Raw genomic sequence first — 21,100 nt, 5'->3', positions numbered from 1 at the left:
CATATTACAAATCAAGAACATTCTGTGTGCATCTAAACGTTTAAACCTATAATGAAATCATTGTGAAGTACAGCATGACATCCATCATTATATCAAAGGTAAAGATTACGAACAGTGAATAATCTTAAAGTCGTCCGAAGAAAAGGGATAAATACGAACTTCTGGGCAAAAGAGGTGGAGTCATGTGCCTAGGAGGAGTTTTTTGTTTGTTTGTTTATTGTTTAACGTCCCTCTCGAGAATTTTTCACTCACATGGAGACGCCACCACTTGCCGGTGGAGAGCTGCAAATTTTGTCCTATACTCGACACTTACGGCCATTGAGCAGTGAGGGATCTTTTTTTGTGCCAGCACCTACTGCGACACGGGACCTGGGTTTATACGGTCTCATCCGAAGGACCGGTCTCCAGGTGCCACAGTTGGATTCGAACCCGCGACGTAAGGATCAACTTCTTACTTCGCGACTCTAGAGCAGACGCTCTAACCACTGCGCCACGCGGGCGACCCTAGGAGAGTTTGTATCCCAAGTTAACTTTATTAAGTCCCTTGTGCTGACAAGATAAACAGAGAACTCTGTTGTATGAGATCTGAATACATATATATACTAATATAACAAACTACTTTCGATTGACTTATTATTGTTTAACGCCGAGTCGTCAGTATTAAAGCCATATAAAGACGATTAAAATATTTGATATATTAAATACTTCATATCTATATTGTTTGACTTGATAAAATTCAAATTTTAGGCATTGCCGAGATCAAAGAAATGTCGCGGACATTATTCTTCAATAAATCTTGGACGTCATCAAAAGACGAACGCATATCAAACTTGTTTCGGTGAAAATTAATATATAACTTGCGGATGCAATACTTTTTGCAGCCCGGAGACCCGGGATGCTCTATACATATTAGTTTACGTTTTGGTGTGTGGGATTGAGGTGGGAGAAGTTATTCAGAATTTAAGGTTAACTATTCATTAAAAAACTATACATCAGAATGTTCTTTCCCTTTTTAAATTAATTTTAAATTTAAATGTAAAATTCAATATATATATATATATATATATATATATATATATATATATATATATATATATATATATATATATATATATATATATATATATATATTGATGATAGGTGATACACTTGTCTGATTCTAATTTACATTTTATGCAGCAAACAGTTACTTATGGAAATAATAAAAAAGTTTAAAACGGTATCTTTTTTTTTTCGATTTTCATCCGATTAGAAGCTTTCCGTGTAAATTTTTCTCGTCTGTAGTCTCGATCATTCAGATGTCTACTTTTACTACACAAATCGAAGCTGATCGATGATCAAAATTTTACTTCATTAATGGCAACATCGATGTTTTCTTGTTTAGACCAAATCGATGTGTCGTCTTCTGCAATCTAATTGTTGTGTACTGCCTAGAACCGGTGATATATGTCTATTTTTATAGCTAAAGAAGGCTATTCCATGGAACTTCCTACATTTACATTCCGTAATGTTACGGAGATAGCAATAAAACCAACTGATTTTGCTATTTTATACTCATAAAAAATCAATGTATGTAACAAACAGATTTATGAATGATTAAAGGATATTTGTAGTCCAACAAAAACTCAAATCGTCTGCATTTCATTGCAATCGATACACAAGTTTATAAAGTTGATCCTCTCTTGTTAAATGAAACAACCTAATCATTTGTTTTTTCTCTAGAGAAGACAATCATCCGTATTTTAGAACTAGTTATCGTAGATGCTTAAGGATAACCTCCGAGGTCATCCACGAAAACACGAACTTTATTTCTTAAAAACATAACCCAGTAAAGCAAAAATTAACTGATAAACCGGACGTGATGATGATGTTTTTATGTATTTAGTTATTTACCAGATAATAGGTTTAACATATTCAGGACAAATTTATAGACTGTTATGTGATATACAAATGTAACGTGACATATTTAACTTGCATCAGTATTTTTAAGAGGTATTAGAGAGGAATATAGCCTATTAAGTTAAAATGGAAATCCCCTTAACTTCAGAAAACATTTTTCATTTAAAACTGCCAACAAGAAAATTTAAAGACCATCAGAATTCACAATTGTTCTATTCCTTGTACTAAGCTACGGAATTAATGGCTTATTGACATATCGCCTAAGCACAGTTAAATAGATTAAGATCTTTACAACGGAATGATTCGTAATTCCCAAAAAAATTCAATTAATTGAGACCTTATCAGATCAGATTTGATGCAAGTCATAGAGGAAAAAGCGCTCTGAATTAATCAACATTAGATTTATATTACACACTTAGACAAAGCACCTTGTCAGAAAAGTCGGTTTGAAATGGACACCATGCTAATTAAACTAGGGAAAGAAAACATAATTCGCTCATCCTTTATCCCAAATTTAGCAATTTGTGACATCTGGGCTATTATTTTAATGAAAATTACCTGTGTGGAAAGTAATATGAGACTCAGAAAATTTTAAGGTTGCTGTGAAGAGTATGTCAAGAAGCATGTCACGAAACAGGGTGCACCACGTGTTTCGTACGTGAGCAACACGTTGGCAGATGTGGGTCAAAGCCGGAGTGGTCTATTTTAAAAAAGGAATAAGCACTAAAACCCTATTTTAATTCTTTTACATAAGGTATTCAAATAGTGCGCAATTTTTATTGGGATATACACTTGATTCAAGGAATGGATCCAAGAACTGTTTTAGTTATATACACGGGTGGAACTATCGGCAATGACTGTGTTGAAAATGGAGGTAATTACAGTTTTATCGTCCTTAAGTATATAGCTGTATAAGAACGATTTTCAAATCATAAAAATTCATTGTAATTGGTTTGCTTACGTCACTGTGAAATTAAAACATGGCTACATCAAGAAAAAAACTATAACATTTGGCACCGCTTGAAAATAACCTAGAAATCGACAAAAACACATAAATATATATGAAGAGAGAGAGAGGGAGAGTAGGGAGAGTTATATTCATTTTCCTTTAAATGGGTCCTTTCTATTTTTAACAGGATAAATAAGATAAATAAAACTTTTAAACAGGGAAAACATTAATCTAAGAGAAATTGGCTTCGAAAAAATATGCTACAAATCCCTCATTTGCGTAAGTTTTACAAAAGAACTAAACATTGAAACCAAAATATTAGCTTGTACAATATAAAACCAATACCTATATTCAAATTAAAAAAAAAAGAATAGTTCTAAGCATTAGATTTGTCTTTGTTTTCGGGTGGTTTGGTGCAGTGCTTTACATGTACCTGTACATGCCAACATTGACAATAAAACTGTCAGAAAAAGCAGACGAAATAATGCGTTAAAGCTGAACACGACTGGTAAATAGGCATACGCCATTTTCGATATTACTATCTACGATATCAGCAGCGGGGTATAATCTTCGCATTCGTTATACAGGTCGAGGAAACTATTTTCTAAGACGTCATAATAATTTTACATGCTAAATGAGGCACCCAACGTGACAGGCAAACCGACCAATCAGCTAAATGAGTTGCATTATGGGTTACTACAAAAAATACTACATGTACGTTTCGAAAAGGCCAGTTTTTTAAAATCGCTCTCGGAAAGACAAGATGCATTTTTCCAAACTTTTTACACACTTAATATAATATGTACATCATTAACTACTAGTTCCATGCTCACATTTACATACAAATGTTTTACAACGGTAAAATTAGGGTTTTCTCCACTTCATTGTATAAGTCCGTTTGTTGACAATAGCGTGGTAGTTTTTCCCGTGCTGTACTATCAGTCAGTATGAATTTTACGTGACTATTCCCTGGTCCAAACAAATCGACTCTGAGGTGTACTCACGTATTGTCATTGTTTACTACGTATACAACTTCGATACATATGCTACTCAATACACGTTCTTTGATCAATGTACATGAGAATTAAAATACCGTACAGCAATAGACTTATGTTTTTATAACTGCATTAACTTTTAATTTCTAGTAACAAATAACAAAGTAACATCGAATAATACCAGTAGCATGGCAAATTCACAAATATCAAATTATAAAAACCGGGTTCTTATTTACTTGTGAAGACTTTGTGAGCTCTATTTCAACGTACTATCTAACACGGAAAATTGAACCTGTTTGTTAATGTGAGCATGGAAAATCTTAATTAGTACCTATTTTTCGTGTTTATCACAAAAACATTAAAAATAATTATTAGTTAACTTTTTCGCAGTCATTTGAAATCGCGACCTAAATTTGCCTGACCCGCGTGTTTGTAGTAAAATATAAACATATATTAGACCATCATGCTTTTCGGCACATTCATTGGATAGGACGATTGCTCGCTGTAAGCACCTCTGTGCGCAATGACAACAATATCCATATATGGTAGATTCCTCGATCTGTTACACCTGACTGCATTATTGTCCCGGGTAACGGAGTGGAATGGCGACCCGTGTGCGTGCTGGTTATCTTGCATTACCTTTGTTTACATTTTACTGCAGTTAGGTGTATTAACAAGTAACTGTTTGTATACTTCACTGACCTGTTCAACTGTTGTAAGTTTCTTTGATATCTCTCTTCTGCATTGGAATAGGTACATAGTTATATTCTGTGCTGTATAGCATACGTCCTTCTACACCAGTGACGATTGATCACACTGATCAGTGACCAAGTCAGCGGCTTTATATAGGGGCCCTCAGATAAAGCGAGAATCCAATCGAATATGGCGGACACATTCCTTTTACGAATCGTGTTCAGCTTCAAGATTATAATTACCCAGCTGAACATTAAATATTATATTGATTGAAGAGGAGTTTTGCATGATTTGTTGATTTAAGGATTTGCCCCAGGAAACGATGAAAGATTCAAAGAATGTCTAAGACAACGGTGGCAATATCTAAATATCCCTTTTGTGGCTAACAGGACAGACGAAAATGGCCCAGTTTTCTTGACCAGCTGGTATTTTATTCTAATTGTTAATTGTTTAGGTATGAAGGTTGTCCTATTAAATCGTAGACTTTGTATATAACTCGAAAAATTATGAACGCATTCTCCCTAATTTTTCACTTGGTATGTTTTGATGAGTTTAGATAAAAACATTATAGATTTAAATCAAATATCCAGATATTATTTAAAGATTAAATGACAGAGGAAAAGTTTGGAATGGTTTGGCCACACGGCAGAATAAATTTAGCGTCATATCGATCTAGGGTAACGTCACAGAATTTTCTCTAGCATGCATAACGTCTTTTTGATAGCAATTTAATTTTTTTTTTTAACCAAACTGAGTTTAAATTCCGATTAAATGACAATTGTGACAGTACATAGTGTTGTTCTATACATATTGTCGCTGGCGACAATATATACCTGCCTTCAATGCATATATAGTCATACATCGGCACATATTGTATAAACAGCGACAATGTTTGCCAAGATGAGCATTTTTCCTCCTGCAGAATGAACGAGAAAATTAACAATCATACATAGACATATATTGTCCTTGGAGACAATATGAAATGTGAACATTTGCACATTTTATCCCCAATATATTGTTTTGAATAATATTTAATGAGGTCTTGAAGAGAGAGAGACTGAAAACCACACACATTAAAACAACAAAGAGAGAGAGAGAAAGAGAGAGAGGTAGACAGAGAGACAGACAGACAGCTAGACAAAAACACAGCTAGACAGACATAGTCTATGGCAGATAGCTAGATGAGTAAACATGCAATAATATAGAGAGAAAACTGATCAGAAAAGTATGTCAACGATCGATGTACACAAAAATAAGCCATGCCAATATACCAAAATTCTGAATTAATCTGATAAATCAACCTATTTTTATGCCCCCGTATCGAAGATTCGGGGATATATAGTTTTTGCCCTGTCCGTCCGTCTGTCTGTCTGTCTGTCTGTTTGTCTGTTTGTCCGCAAAAACTTTAACATTGCCCATAACTTTTTATTGGTTGGAGCTATGGCTTTCATATTTCACACATGTATTTCTTATGACAAGACCTTTCTTTGCGTACCAGCATATTTGACCTTGACCTTGGAGTTTGACCCAGTTTTGCAAAATTTTATCCAACTTTAACCTTGGCCATAACTTTTGAACAATTGGTGCTAAGGCTTTTATTCTTCATATGTGTAATTCTCGTGACAAGTCCTTTCTTTGGATACCAACAACTTTGACCCTTTGACCTTGGAGTTTGACCTTCTTTTGAAAAACTTTAACATTGGCCATAACTTTTGTATGATTGATACTTCAGCTTTCCTACTTCACATATGTAATTCTTGCGAGAAGTCCTTTCTTTGGATACCAACAACTTTGACTCTTTGACCATGACCTTGGAGTTTGACTTACTTATGAAAAACTTTAACCTTGGCCATAACTTTTGAACCGTTAGGCTGGGCCTTTCATACTTCACATATGTAATCCTTGTGACAAGACCTTCTTTGGGATACCAACAACTTTGTCCCTTTGACCTTGACCTTGGAGTTTGACCTACTTTTGAAAAACTTTAACCTTGGCCATAACTTTTGAACCGTTGGTGCTAGGCCTTTCATACTTCAAATATGTAATCCTTGTAAAAAGGCCTTCCTTGGAATACCATCAAATTTGACCCTTTGACCTTGACTTTGGAGTTTGACCTTCTCCTGAAAAACTTTAACCTTGGCCATAACTTTTGAACCGTTGGTGCTAGGCCTTTCATACTTCACATATGTAATCCTTGTGACAAGACCTTCCTTTGGATACCAACAATTGTAATCCATTGACCTTTACCTTCGAGTTTGACCTACTTTTTAAAAATTTAAACCTTGTTCATAACTTTTGAACGATTGGAGCTTCAGTTTTCATATTTCACCTCTATATTTTTTGTGAGAAGGCCTTTCCTAAGGCACCATTAATTTTGACAATTTGACCTTGACCTTGATGTTTGACTTACTTTTGAAAAACTTTAACCTTTTCTGTATCTATTCAATGGTTGCTGCCAGGGCTTTCATATTTCACAGGTATATTCCTCGAGACCGTACTTTGGGTACCAACATATTTGATTTGCATTTGAGAAAGTTTAACCTTTGCTATAAGTTGCCATACGGGGGCATCAGTGTTTCACAAACACATCTTGTTTTCTCGTTATACTAGTATATATTTGAAAAATGAATGTTAATTTTTGTGTTCAGTACTAATAATTATCTGGATTATATTTTTGTGTGATTCTTATTATGCCTCCGTATTGAAGATTCGGGGGTATATGGCTTTTGCCCTGTCCGTCCGTCTGTTTGTCTGTTTGTCCGCAAAAACTTTAACTTTGCCCATAACTTTTGATTGGATGGAGCTATGATTTTCATCATTCACATGTGTATTCATTGTGACAAGACCTTCCTTTTGATACCAAACACTTTGACCCTTTAACCTTGACCTAGGATTTTGACCTACTTTCGAAAAACTTTGACCTTGGCCATGACTTTTGAATAGCTGGCGCTAGGGCTTTCATACATCACATATGTATACCTTGTGACAAGTCCTTCCTATGGATACAAACAACTTTGCCCCTTTGACCTTGGAGTTTTACCTACTTTTGAAAAACTTTACTCTTAGCCATACCTTTTAAACATTTGGTACTACAGCTTTCATACTTCACATGTGCATTCCTTGGGACAAGACTTTCCTTCGGTTACCAACAATGGCATTGACCTTGACTTTGAAGTTTGATCTACTTTAATAAAACTTTAACCTTGGCCATAACATGTTACATTTGGTTCTAGGGCTTTCACATTTCACGAACATGTGTATCACTTGTGACAAGCCCTTCCCTTGATGCCGCATTTGACCTTGACCTTGACGTTTTACTCACTTTTAAAAACTTTTGAACAAATTGCCCTAAGGCTTTCAAATTTCACAAGTATATTCCTCGAGACAAGACCTTTCTTTAGGCACAAACATTTTTGATCTCTTGATCTGGAGTCTGACTTGCATTTGAGACACTTTAACCTTTGCCATTAGCTGCCATACGGGGCCTCAGTGTTTCACAAACACATCTTGTATATACATGTACCGATATTATTGGGTTTGGGTTAGAAAATTTTTAAAGTCCTCTCATTAAACCGGATTTTGTACAAGTTTCCACATTATTACTTGTACAGAATGTCTTGTATATTAAATATAGCGTTCATTACAGTTGTTTGACTGGGGATGAAAAAAGAGAAATAAGCTATTTCATTGAAATAGAATGTTTGATTTTCGATATCATTATAATTATATATTTACATCGACTGATTATTATCTTCTTTTCTTCTTAAGAAAAACACGGTCATTTATCAATACTTCTTGCTAAGCAAGCCAACTGTAAAGATTTCTTGAATAGAGGCTTTTCCATGCCAGAAACATACAGTGACGTGAATATCAATAATACAATATTTAACGTACTTAAATAGGTTCACTTCTCAGCTTTTGAGCAGATTTTTGCTTGACCTATATTTAAAAAATTCTGCATAATGTTTTAGTTTCTACAGTAAATTTGGATACTATAATGCCTATTAAATTATATTCTGTTAAAATCCAATGATTAAATTCCATACCGAAAGGATTAAGTGAGGAACTATATTGTGTGGCGGAAGTTTTTTTTTCTTCATTTTTTTCTCTTTCAAAGTATTTAAAGTATTATTAAGTTTCGATTTTTTTTCCATGCAGCATGCACACAGCGTTATTTTGTATCGTGAACTGTTTTATGCTGGTCTTAAATTATATATAAAATAACATGTCATGAATTCTATCATCATATATGACAAATATAGCAAATATATTGTGAAAATCAAGAAAAAAAATAACCCCAATTTAATCTTAAAATTAACACTGTTTATTAATAACTAAAAGTTAACATCACAGAACCCCATTTTTAGTTTTCTTTTCTGAATATTCAAGATACTTTCAACCATTTTTCTTAAATTCAGTATAATGTCACTACTTTCAAATGATTTTTTTTCGCCTGATGAATTTTTAATGCCAGAAAAATGATATATTTTAGTACAGAAAGGTCAAATATTTGACCGTGCGAAGTAATTCGAAACTTTTTTTGTTGAAATGTGTTTATTCAAGATGAAATAAGACAGTCTTTGTCCCCATAATTTATTTGAATAAAAAGTATTGGAGGAAAAACTTAAATAAATTATTTATGTATTAGACATAATTACAGTGCAAAAAGGTCATACAAAATGATCCGTAAAAGAAGCGCATTGACCCCAATTTTTTATTTAGATTTTTAATTAAACTACGAGTGTAAATTCTAAAAATATACTTGATAAAAATAAATCTCATTACTTTTGATAACAGGATCCAACCATCTTAATGATGCTTTATATGATTATTAATACAGACATAAATATAAACAGCATAATGTCTTTCTTTCCATGTTAGTTAGGAATTAACGTTCCAGCTATTGCAGTAAAAAAAAATTACATAACCCTCGTTAGCAACAGCAACAACATTAATTCCCGTACTAAAAACTAAAGACAACATTTTGTTGTTTAACATCATCCATATAACTGTAAATCTAACAGTAGAGCGAAATTATGTGCAGTAGGGGTGAGCAAATATAGTAGAAAAAGAGAATATGTATGTTCAGTAATGGTAGGTATAGATTGTCGCCGGCGACAATAAGTACAGGACGACAATATTTACCGTCAAAATGGCGCTGCATGAAATATTCTACGAGACACGTTTGTTTGATTTATTCACCAGTTGCATTAACAAAACAACAACAAAAAATCATTAACTAAACCTAACTAAGGGCAACAATTTATGCAGTGAGGGTAGGAACATAATGTTACCAGCGACACTATGTACATGTATAATCATTTTTAGTCGGCAACAATATGTGTCGATGGACGACAATATGTACGAAACAACAATATGTACCATCACAACAACATTGCATGTCTATATCATTACTATTTCTCTGACAAGATTTACTGGAAAGTGGCTTTACCACAGCCAATCCAGTCCGTTATTTCTCTTTTCAGTTTTCCAACTGTCAATGTCGACCCCTCGACAAATTAATTGGCTGTACATGTAACAAGGTTTCCATCTTTGTGTGTAAGTCGACCGCGGAATGAATTTTCTAATAATTCAGTTCTAAATATTCAATTCTATTTGTAAATCAATATTTGAAAGCTGTTTCATTTACGTTTCTGTGTTGGGTATGATATTGAATATAGCTGTTGATGTCATCCCTGGTTGAACACAATTAACTTTCTATGACAGGCATTTAAGCCGTGTCATTGTAAAACGAAGTCAATTTCATTAAGTTCAAAAGTAAACTTGCATATATCAATTCTTAATTCAAACATTTAAACAATTTTCTAAAATATGACGTTAGAAAATTCAAATTTTACAGTTATTATCCAATTTTACTGCCTTTTGAATACATTATTAATTTTTCAGCAACTCGAAGAAATACCTGATTTTTTGTTCACGGAAAAAACTTAAAATTAAAACTAAAAAATATATCTTTTATACGTCGTGTGCTGCACGTACATATCATGTGCCAGAAAAAGAAAATGATATATTTTCTTTCCCTTTTTCATATTTTACATATTTTTGGAATATAATGGTTAAAATGGCGGTGAAAATGTTATTTGAATACGATACGTGGTTTATATGCTAGGCGCCTACATGTAATCTACGATTTAGTGGGACAATCCTCGTATAGGGGCTAGGAAAAAAATTAACATACACGAAATTAATTTTGATCAATTCTTTATTAAACCTATTTGTACATTTGGTATTTTGGAGAATATCAAGAGAAAAAACAATAATTCAGTTTATTTTCTAAGAATATGAGGTAAATTGACTATTTCACAAATATTTGAAATCAACTACTTGAATTACTTAAAGTCTGCAATTATTCAGTTTTAACAAATACTTTTTTTTGTCAAGGTCCCACACTGAGGAAAGTGTAATACTTGAATTAAGGATTTTGATTTATCCTACCTTGCTGAATTCAAGTGAAATGGATTTTGCACATTGGATGAGGATTGCCCAAGACATCAAAGTAGTTCATAAGTACACATGCACCAGAGAAATAAAAAAAAGTGCAAAAGTATGATATCAAAAAAGAAAAAAATGTTCAGATTGATTGACAAAAATAAACATCTTCAGTTTGCAAATTAAATGCTATATTTCAAGATCCATTGTTTCCTTTCAGTCCAGCAGACTCATGAGTCAATTATTATCATTTAAATTGTTTTATAATGCATTGTTATGACTTTTATTATACAGATACCAAAAAATCTCTGAATGCATGTAGTCATGTAAACATTTTAAATGCATTTCGATGAATTAATCTCAGAATGTATTATATAATATGATTAAGATTCTCATTTTTTTTAATCAGTCTAGTATTTACATCAGTATATTTTTTTTTAATTCATATTTGCTGCTTTTACAGAAATACTATACTGATTTTCAAGGATTTGTTGTTCTGCTTGGAACAGACACAATGGCCTATGTTGCATCTGCATTATCTTTTATATTCGAAAACCTCGCAAAACCTGTCGTCCTTACAGGATCACAGGTATGTATTGAACATTTATATGGTTCTTTTTAGGTAGATTGAACAAATGCTTGAATATTATTCTTTAACATGATGTGTTTTGATGGGCAAAAGCAGTTTCTGTCTAACAAAGTGTATAACTACGCGGCAAAGAGAACTATTTAAAAAAAACCCGTTAGAAATGGTATAATCAAATAGTCAAATCTGTGGGTGAGGGTAAGAACAAAGGTGAAAAAAACCTTTCACCATTCATTGAGGCTAATGAAAATCCCAACACATTAGAAAAAAATGCAATGGGTTATTCTAACAGTTCCCGATCAAAAAATCACCAAATTACGCAAATATACTGCTGTATTTCCTCTAAATTCTATCGTAAAAAATCATTATTGTGAATCTCAAATTTCTCTGAAAATATTGAAACAGTGTTATCACCCAGGACCTTCCTAGTAAAATAGTGAAATAGAACACAACAACCCTTCCACATCACCATGACACCTTTTTTCGGATTTTAAAAATCTTATTAGAAATTAAGACCTTTAATGTTTTTTTTTTTCACAGATACCAATATTCAGGCCGGGTAGCGATGGATTTAACAACTTTAAAAAGGCTGTTCTGGTTGCTGGGACACTAAAAATTCCTGAGGTTAAAATGAGCAATCATGCACTCACACATGTATAAACCACAGGGGCTAAGTTCTTTGATTTTATTCATTCACTGTTTTTTAATGATTTTCAAAATTGATAATACATGCAATTAATATAAAACAGAGACTTTCACTCAGTATGTATACAGGAAGAAAATACCGTCTATTTCAATATAGTTTCAGATTTTTCAGATTGTTTGTACTCTCTTTTAATGTCAGCATTTCCTTTGCCGAAGAACTCATAGTTGCAAATAAAGAATTATTTATTTGTGAATGCGCATGACAAATGATACATTTAGAAACAGATGCAATTCTGCAAACTTGCATGAAACTTTTTTTTTTTTTTTTTTTTTGGTTTTGTTTTTTGTTGTTGTTGTTGTTTTGTTTCTTTTGAGGGGTGGGGGGGGGTGTTTGTTTTTAAAAAATGGGTTTTTCACTCCAAAAAATTCGCACTAATGCTAGGAAACAAAGAATGTAGAGGGAAGACAACATATATACAACATATCTAATACAAGACACAGTAAACTGCATGTAATTTGTTTGCTAGAATGACAGCAAGAATTAGACATAAAGAGCGTTTATAATTAGGGCTTCTGTGGCATGTTTGCATGACTTTCATTTTAATGATGAAAATACAAGTATAATGGTTTAAAAATAATCGAAAAAAGAAATCATTAATATGAAATGAAATGAATGTTATATTTTTTAAATAACTATGTAGTTATACACACTAATATAATTTTACATTAACAATTGTACTATGTCACACATTTTATTTTATTTTGTATTTTATTTACATGCACAATGAGTGAGAGATATATTTAAATTTTATTTCAAAGGTTACAATTTGCTTCAACGACAAACTTTTTAGGGGAAATAGAGCAAGAAAGAGAAACACAACTAGCTTCGACGCTTTCGAATCTCCAAATTTTCCACCACTTGCCGTATTTAGTGGAAACAAAAGACTGTGTGGTAATAATGAAAATTCCACTTTTCAAATTTCACAAGCTCAACAAAATTGACGATTGATCAAGAAAGCCATCAAAACTACTAGATTTTGGTTGACAATCTATATTAATAAAATAATTATACGTGCATTTGATAAATGCCACTTGTAGAAAAAGTATTAATTTTCAGATCAAATGAAAACAAACATTATGTTCATTTCAAACTCTCTTTTTCTTTCAAAGAAACTACTCAGTATTAGATTTAGAAAACTATGATTATAGAAGATTATATGTTGAACAAGTGAACAAATATCAAGTGGAATTGAGATTGTATATGGAATCAGTATACGTCACAATTACAATTTAGCCTATTCAAGACAGATTTGTCTTATTTTCCGCTTTACTTTCACTTAAACATGCATGCTTATGTAATAATAAATTATCTTTTCTTATTAAAAGATATCATGTCTATATAACGAAAGAAAATAATTATTTACTACGAATGATGGTGCATCAGTCACTAAGCTTGATCATAATTGCCTTTAAAATCTTCTAGCCTAGTCCTGGCTAGAAAATCTGATCCCCTAGTATTATTTTTTAAAATCCATGTTTAAATTTTATTACTTGTTTAAAGGATGGATTTAGTTTCGAATATCATTTTCGGCTTGGCTTAGTCTTATTATACATGTACGTTCCGACTTTGGCAATTTTCATTTGTTAAAATTAAACAGGAAACAAATATTAATACATAGTTTGTTACACCAGTCCTGTATGCATTTCTTAGAATTCTACACATTAGATTTAAATTTAAAAAATCTCTATTTTCTGTAAAGGAATGGTTTTAAGTTTTGTGTGAGTTACTGGTGTGTAAATCACACAGACTAGTCACGTAGGCATATTTCATGAAGCGCGCTAGCGCTTCATGAAAAATATGCCTACTTGCAAGTCTGTGTGATTTACACACCATTATTTCATGAAAAATATGCCTACTTGCAAGTCTGTGTGATTTACACACCAATAATTCACACTAAACTTAAAAACATTCCTTATATTTACATTTTACATGCTTAAATGCACCAAAAATATACTCAGTGTTTGAGTTTCTCGCTGCCCTATATCGTCATATTTTTATTAACGTCTCTGTAGCCTCATTGTGACGTCATTTTAGCTCGAGTTTCGACGTCTATATTTCTACGCGTGAGTATACACAAAAATGACTTTCAAATCAATTTCACAGTTGGCTTAGTAGAAAAACACAGCAAATGTAAATATTCATTATTGGTTCCACATGTTTATACATGGTATGTGTTAGATACTGTTTTTGAATTTAACAAAATTATCCACTTTTCGATTCCAGTTATACACGAATTTGTGTACACAGAGGAACTGCCATGATTATTTGTCCATATGTGTATTTTTTACTGCTTATACATTTTTTTATATATATGTTTTAGGTCATCTTTCAAAAATTATTTCTTTGCCCTCTCCCAACCGACTTGATATAAATGGCCTTATTGTGAATCTTTTTTTAACCTCTAGGAAACATTTTTTTTTTCATTCCTGAATGTTCTCATCCTGTCCACTAGTATGTTGAAATTTTCTTGTAAAAATATTTCTCGCCTACCTATCGACCCAGTCTTTTTTACCCTCAGTCGGGGGAGGGCAAACAAATATTATTTTGAAGATGGTCTTAACAATTGTATTTATTTCATTCAGGTGCGGTACAGAAGAGGCTTCTATTAGAGGCAGGTATCGGAAAAGAATTAACATTATGTACCGAAAACAATGCCGCTACTGCTGATGTTGATGTTGATGTGCTGCATATCTTTCCAGGCATAACTAAAAATGTGGTATGTCTTTTTCTTACCACAAATCCTCTGTTAATAATATCAGTTGTAAATTTGGTATAATCAATTTAATTGTTATAACCATATGTCAAATTCGATTAATCACATTCAAAAAGTTGATATTATAACGAATTAAATTTGCATACATGAATTCTTAAATTTGTTATAGAAAATTTAATTCATTTAATAGAATTCAACATTTATAAGACCTATCGGGAAAAATAGTGAATTCGATAAAACGATATGTCGAATTTAATTCGTTTTAACAAGTTTAAAAAGTCGTTGAAAAGAAATACATTCCTAATAACAATTTTAAAAATGTGTTTAAAATGAAGTAAATGAAATTCGTTATAACAAAAAGAATTCATTCAAATGAATTTAATATGATATAACAAATTAAATATGTTAATACAGATTAAATTCGATATATTGAATTTAAAAAAAAATGGTATTATAACCAATCAAATTCCTTTTTAGAAATTTGACAATGGTATATCCACTTCAAAAATATATTTGATAGGTCTTAAATAGACTTCCATTCCTAAAACCAGTAAACCCTCTCAGTTGATGTTCTTAGGGCATGCCTTTTTTGCATATATCTCGTTTATGCTTGTAAAAAGTATAAAATTAGCATTGATAATTAACAATTAATGCTGTAATAGTGTTGAATATAGGATAAAGTTATAAATTATGAGTTGCAAATGAACCTCTTGAATTGTTAAAACAACGCATGGAGATCACAGGTCTACATGTAAGGTAGAAGTATTTTCTATATAAATCATGCAAATTTTCAAATAAAATCAATAAAGTTACTTTCAAGACATCCACAGCAAAGGCGGAGAGCAATTGATTTTCAGGAAGCAAATTGTGTGAAAAATGCAAATCGAAATGCTATTAGTAATGCAAAACACGGCAAATCCACGGACCCCTGGGGACACTTGCAAGCCATAACTTAAATTGTGACGTTTTTCGTAATAATTATATGTATTTCAAAATATGATGTGTACCTGTACAAAATGATTATGTTTTGTTATTGTTTGAAGCTTTAAAGAAAATGAAATAGGGCAATCGTTTATGGAACATTTAGAGTTTTTTTTTTTTTTTTTTTTTTTTTTTTTTTTTTTTTTTTTTTGCACAAATCCATTTAGAAATTTATGTTACTGGCTGTTAAACGCTTGTCGATTCTAAGACATACTATATTTAGGAATGATTTCAGACGATTAACTATTTACTGTATATGAGTATCCCTTATTTAAGATGGAACACATACCAAGCGCACTAATTCTACGTTCGTTTGGAGTTGGAAATGTCCCATTGATAGTTTGTCAGACATTGGATTCAGAATTATGGAGGGGTAACACCCTGGTCGTGAATGTCTCTCAGTGTGAGGAGGGAGGCGTCATTCCTGAATGTGATGTCAGAACGGTATGAATCCATTTTGTTTCACCTTTGTGCCTGATATAAAACCTATTAATCTGACAACATACATGAACACCATTTAACTAAAGATTTTAAAGATTCCTTTAAGAGCACGTCTCTGGTTTAACAATGCATAATGCAAGAAACAAGGTTTTCGAATTGATATTTTTTTAATGCTTTATTTCAAGGTATACCTATGGAAACTTCAATGCTGATATCAAATTTTAATTCGTATCAGTCTACTTTTAGTAAAAGCATTTTTCTTATACTGGCCATTGGGATATAAATATGGGTTGGTACGAGATCAAATTTACCATAAAGCCCTTCGGGCTTTATGGAATTTGATCTCGTGACCAACCCGTATTTATATCCCGATAGATGTTTAAAAATGATACCTTATTTCTTAAATAAATGTCTTGAAATACCCAAGGTTATGTATTGGATAAAACTACACCTTTCAGTTAACTTAAAGGTCACTGACAAGTCTGGAAAGGTGACTGAATGGCAGAGCTCTACCATTTAGTCACCTTTCAACAATCTTTCAGTGACCTTTCAGTTAACTGAATGACAGAGTTTCATCCTGTGATGCAAGTCAGTGACAAACATGGACAACCACCTTTTAATTAATGCGACAATTTTTTTTTTTTTTGCATTTTTTCTGTATTTGGGGGGGGGGGGGGTTAAGTTAGTTCAATTATTTTAGAGTACAAAAGACGAGTCTTAATGCACTGTCTATCACTTGTAAAGTGACGCCTAAAAATTTATTCTTATACACTGTATATTATATATAGATATTTTTTGCTTGCTTTTACACAAAAGTAAGATTATGGTAGGAAAAATGATCTTTTCTCCCTTTTCATTGATTTCAATATGTTTAATATATGTATATAATTTTGCCACAAAAATCAAAGGGTTTTCATTGAAAAATACAAAAAATAAATAAATAAATATTTAAAAAAAAAAAAATGAGGAAAAGAAGATATATAGTAAATTTTTGAAAATAAATAATTTTCTTGCTAAAAATAATAGTTGCGTTTGCTAATGGAATACAATAATTTATGGATTTTAGTGTTAATTTCAATGTTACCCGAAATCGTTTTACTTACATTTTTATATAACTCTCATATTTTTTTAAAATTCTAGCAGCAAGAAACTGCTATTTATTTTTCTAAGTTAATGTTGTAAATTCAACAGCCCTTAGCGTTAAAAAATCTTTTAACTAGCAAAATTTAATTTCAAGAGAATAATTTTGTCTAAAGATCATTTACATGATCTCAGAGTTATCACCCTTGACAAGCCCTCTGGAAATAAGAAAGACACAAAAATATATCCCTATTGTTATTGTAAATAAAATTATTTAACTTTTTTATCTATAGTTTCTTTTTAAGTACAATGGATTACTAGTTATGACTAAAAAATGGTCGTTTGAATCTAACCTTCCATATCAGGCTTCTAAGTGACCTGCAAAATTTAGAGAACTTAATAGGCAAAAACAAATGACCACATTAACTGTCTAAAGTAGAGCCAACAATTACCTGGGGCAGTTATTGCCTTATCTGGTCTCTGTGAGCGCTCTGTGTACACTAACGCGACGCAAAATTCCGTTTGCATGTATGCTGACTGAAAACACCAATCAAAGTGACAATTAAAGAAAAAACACGGCATCTCCATTGCTAAAAATGATTTTCTCCTTTTAAGTTTCTTTTCGTCTCTTTACAAAATTGAAAAACTGTTGAAAATGAATGTCCAAATTTCCGGAATTTGACGATCGCCGAGACGATTTCAAATGGTCGCCAATTTGGCGACTTGTAGAAAAATTTTAGGCGCCAATCAAAAATTTCAGGCGCCATGGTGACTAAATTAGTCGCCAGTTAGAGGCCTGCATATGGAGCCTCTAAAGAAGATTTCTCTGTGTGTAAGATCTACACAGTCTCAAATTATGATTTTGACAAGGACATAGCAGAGGGCATAGGGATTGCATATCTTATACTGATTTGGATTATACCACAGACTCTCCTATCTCCGAAATTCATTGATGTTCTGGGTATACACTGTATGATATAATAAAGGATAAACCAGTCAGATCAGGAAGTTTAAATTGGATAAGTTCTATTCAGATGTTGAAGGAATAGGTGCGCATGTATGATATTAATTAGAAATTTTTAGTACTTTTGGATTTTTATAAACACCAAATAATAGAAGATGAAAACAGCACAAATATTTTTATAGTGTGTGTGTGTGTGTGTTTTTTTTTACTTAAACCTTGCAAAGTTATTCATTTTCAATTTTGCAATTTATCAAAGAGGTACCCACGAATTTCACGAAAATTGAGCCCCCAAGAAATATAATGATTCCACAGTATACATCGAATATCTATATTGATATAAAGTGACAATGGAAAAATTGTGCATTGTTTGGCCACTCGCCACAATGGTTTTAGCTTTATGTCGTTCATGGGCAACGTCAAAGGGATTTCTCCATCATGCATATGCGTTTTCCAAAAGTTCAGTTTTAAATGTTCAATTCCGCTTGATAACCAATTAATATTTAGAATTTTTTTTTGTATTTTCATAATTTCTCTATATTCTTTATTATACATAAAGGTATTACCGTTATTTCCAGTTGAGCATAATACCTCATTGAGCCGTTTCCTCGTGAACCTCGTCATTTTCATACTTTTCAATACTAGACTTTTCCAAGTAAAATCCAAATAACTGGAAGATGAGACGTTAAAAGTTGAAATAAATTTTACAGAATGAATCTTTTATTAGTGCGTTACTAATACAAACATTTTTTTCTGCTACTCAAGGCAATGTCAATATTTTTCTTCACTTTTGAAACATTACTTTTACGTCATGAGAGGCATGGGCTAACCATGGGTCAGAGAAAAATTATTATTGTTATATACTTTTTCTTAATTTTTAAAATTATTTTTGATATTCATATCTTTATTTGGAATTTTTGTATAAAATATAGTTAAATTTTTACAGCGTTTATATGCTAGGCACCCCGTCTACGATTTAGCGGGATAACAATCAGCTTCTGTCATGTGAATTATTATTTTATCACCATATATGATATAATATATGCCGACAAGCATAAAAATGCTATTTTTACATAGTTTAACTACATGTACATGTAGTCTATTTGTCACAAAATTTATTCTCTCTTCGATTATCTTGTTCATTGACTATAAGTTGTATCAAGTTACATATTTTTGTTATTACCACATTTAGGAACTTGAAAATATTGGAGTTGTGCCAGGAGGGGACATAACATTCGAGGCAGCGTTCACTTAACTTTACATTGCATGCATAATAAAACGATCAACAGCTGAAAGAAAAGTAAGGATTTCTCCTTGCAAAAGTCTGTTAAGGCCAGTTCAGAGGGAAAAAATATTGATATTAGACTTTTTTTTTTTTTTGGTGTAAAAATATTTTCTTCTGAATTGGTTTCTAGTGTAGTGAGATCTGTTTTGATTCCGATTTAACAAAAGTATATATATATATATATATATATATATATATATATATATATATATATATATATATATATATATATATATGTGTGTGTGTGTGTGTGTGTGTACCGTAATAATTTTATGCAAGATAAAGAAATATGAAGACAACGAGCAGTAATAAAGCCCAAATGTCCATTCAAACAATATACAAATTTGGTGCAGAGCAAACACGGACCATACATCAGTGGTGGTGTCAGCTGCCTTTGAGGAGTAAGCATCCCCTGTCAACAGGTCACACCCGCCGTGTGATTTTCGTTATGATGAAAATAATGGCCTAACATTTAATTATATTTGTTTAAAAAATTTCATTCAACATTCGACTTAATGATAGATTGTATTTGCTAACAAGGTCATTGTATCGACCATAGAATTTGCAAAATGTTGACTTCAAACGAGACTTCCAGTGTGCATAATGATTTAACACATGGACATAACTACTTTTTGGTCTTGTCATTGAGATAAAATTCAAACGCAAAATACTCCTTTCTTTTCTGAAACTACACACAGCCTCCATCTTGTATGCCACGTTTTTGGGTTAAATAATATAAACGTGTGATAACAAATGTAAAATAACAAGAATTAACAATTAAGTCATAAGAACTAAGTCAAAACACCTAAGGAATAAGTCAATGTCCTTCCAGGGCTTCCGTACTAAAGACATAATTACTAGTACAGTCTTTGGTTGTTTTCCTAATAATACATGTATTTATAGTCTTACGTGAAATATAATTATTAAAAAAAATCGTTCATTTCAGAGTATGAAGGTGGAATGAAATACTGTGAAGTTTGGTGATTACAACTTACCTGGAGATAGACATACATGTAACTTCGACTTCTTTCAAATAACAAAAAAGAATTAAGATTAAACTGATGGTCTAGTTAGAAAATATTTGTTTGATTTTTTATTACTTTGAAAATAAATAATCTCCTGGGAAATTAATGTAGTACTTTCTGACAGAGCTTATTTCGTTGAAAGCAAATGCATATTAAATAATATATATTAAATGAAAAAAAAACCCTGAATATTATTATTATTGAATGAATACACTTCATTATAATTTCGTTTGCTTACTTTCGGGTTATTGTATGTTCACTCTAATTCCATTTTTCACCTTTAATACATTCATGTAAGCTAATTGAAAAGAGTTAGGTTCACTTTATGCATAAAAT

The 21,100-nt window shown here is 31.9% G+C and overlaps 1 protein-coding gene across 1 annotated transcript; it reads left to right on the top strand.

Moving 5' to 3' along the window:
* The first annotated feature begins 2,598 nt into the window (after window positions 1-2,598).
* On the top strand, window positions 2,599-19,748 carry LOC133178767 (L-asparaginase 1-like). The gene is made up of 9 exons (XM_061313473.1): window positions 2,599-2,773; window positions 4,841-4,961; window positions 10,939-11,053; window positions 11,450-11,575; window positions 12,113-12,196; window positions 13,037-13,169; window positions 14,861-14,994; window positions 16,249-16,416; window positions 19,647-19,748. The coding sequence occupies exons 1-9, from the start codon at window positions 2,704-2,706 to the stop codon at window positions 19,707-19,709; spliced, it is 1,014 nt and encodes a 337-aa protein (XP_061169457.1). The 5' UTR covers window positions 2,599-2,703; the 3' UTR covers window positions 19,710-19,748.
* The last annotated feature ends 1,352 nt before the right edge of the window (window positions 19,749-21,100 follow it).

The sequence above is a fragment of the Saccostrea echinata genome, unplaced genomic scaffold, assembly GCF_033153115.1.
Source record: "Saccostrea echinata isolate AGI-Se365-2 ecotype Australia unplaced genomic scaffold, CSIRO_AGI_Sech_v1 ptg000003l, whole genome shotgun sequence".
Classification (NCBI taxonomy): domain Eukaryota; kingdom Metazoa; phylum Mollusca; class Bivalvia; order Ostreida; family Ostreidae; genus Saccostrea; species Saccostrea echinata.
Note: the sequence above shows the minus strand (reverse complement) of the source record. Positions and strands in the feature narration are given on the sequence as shown.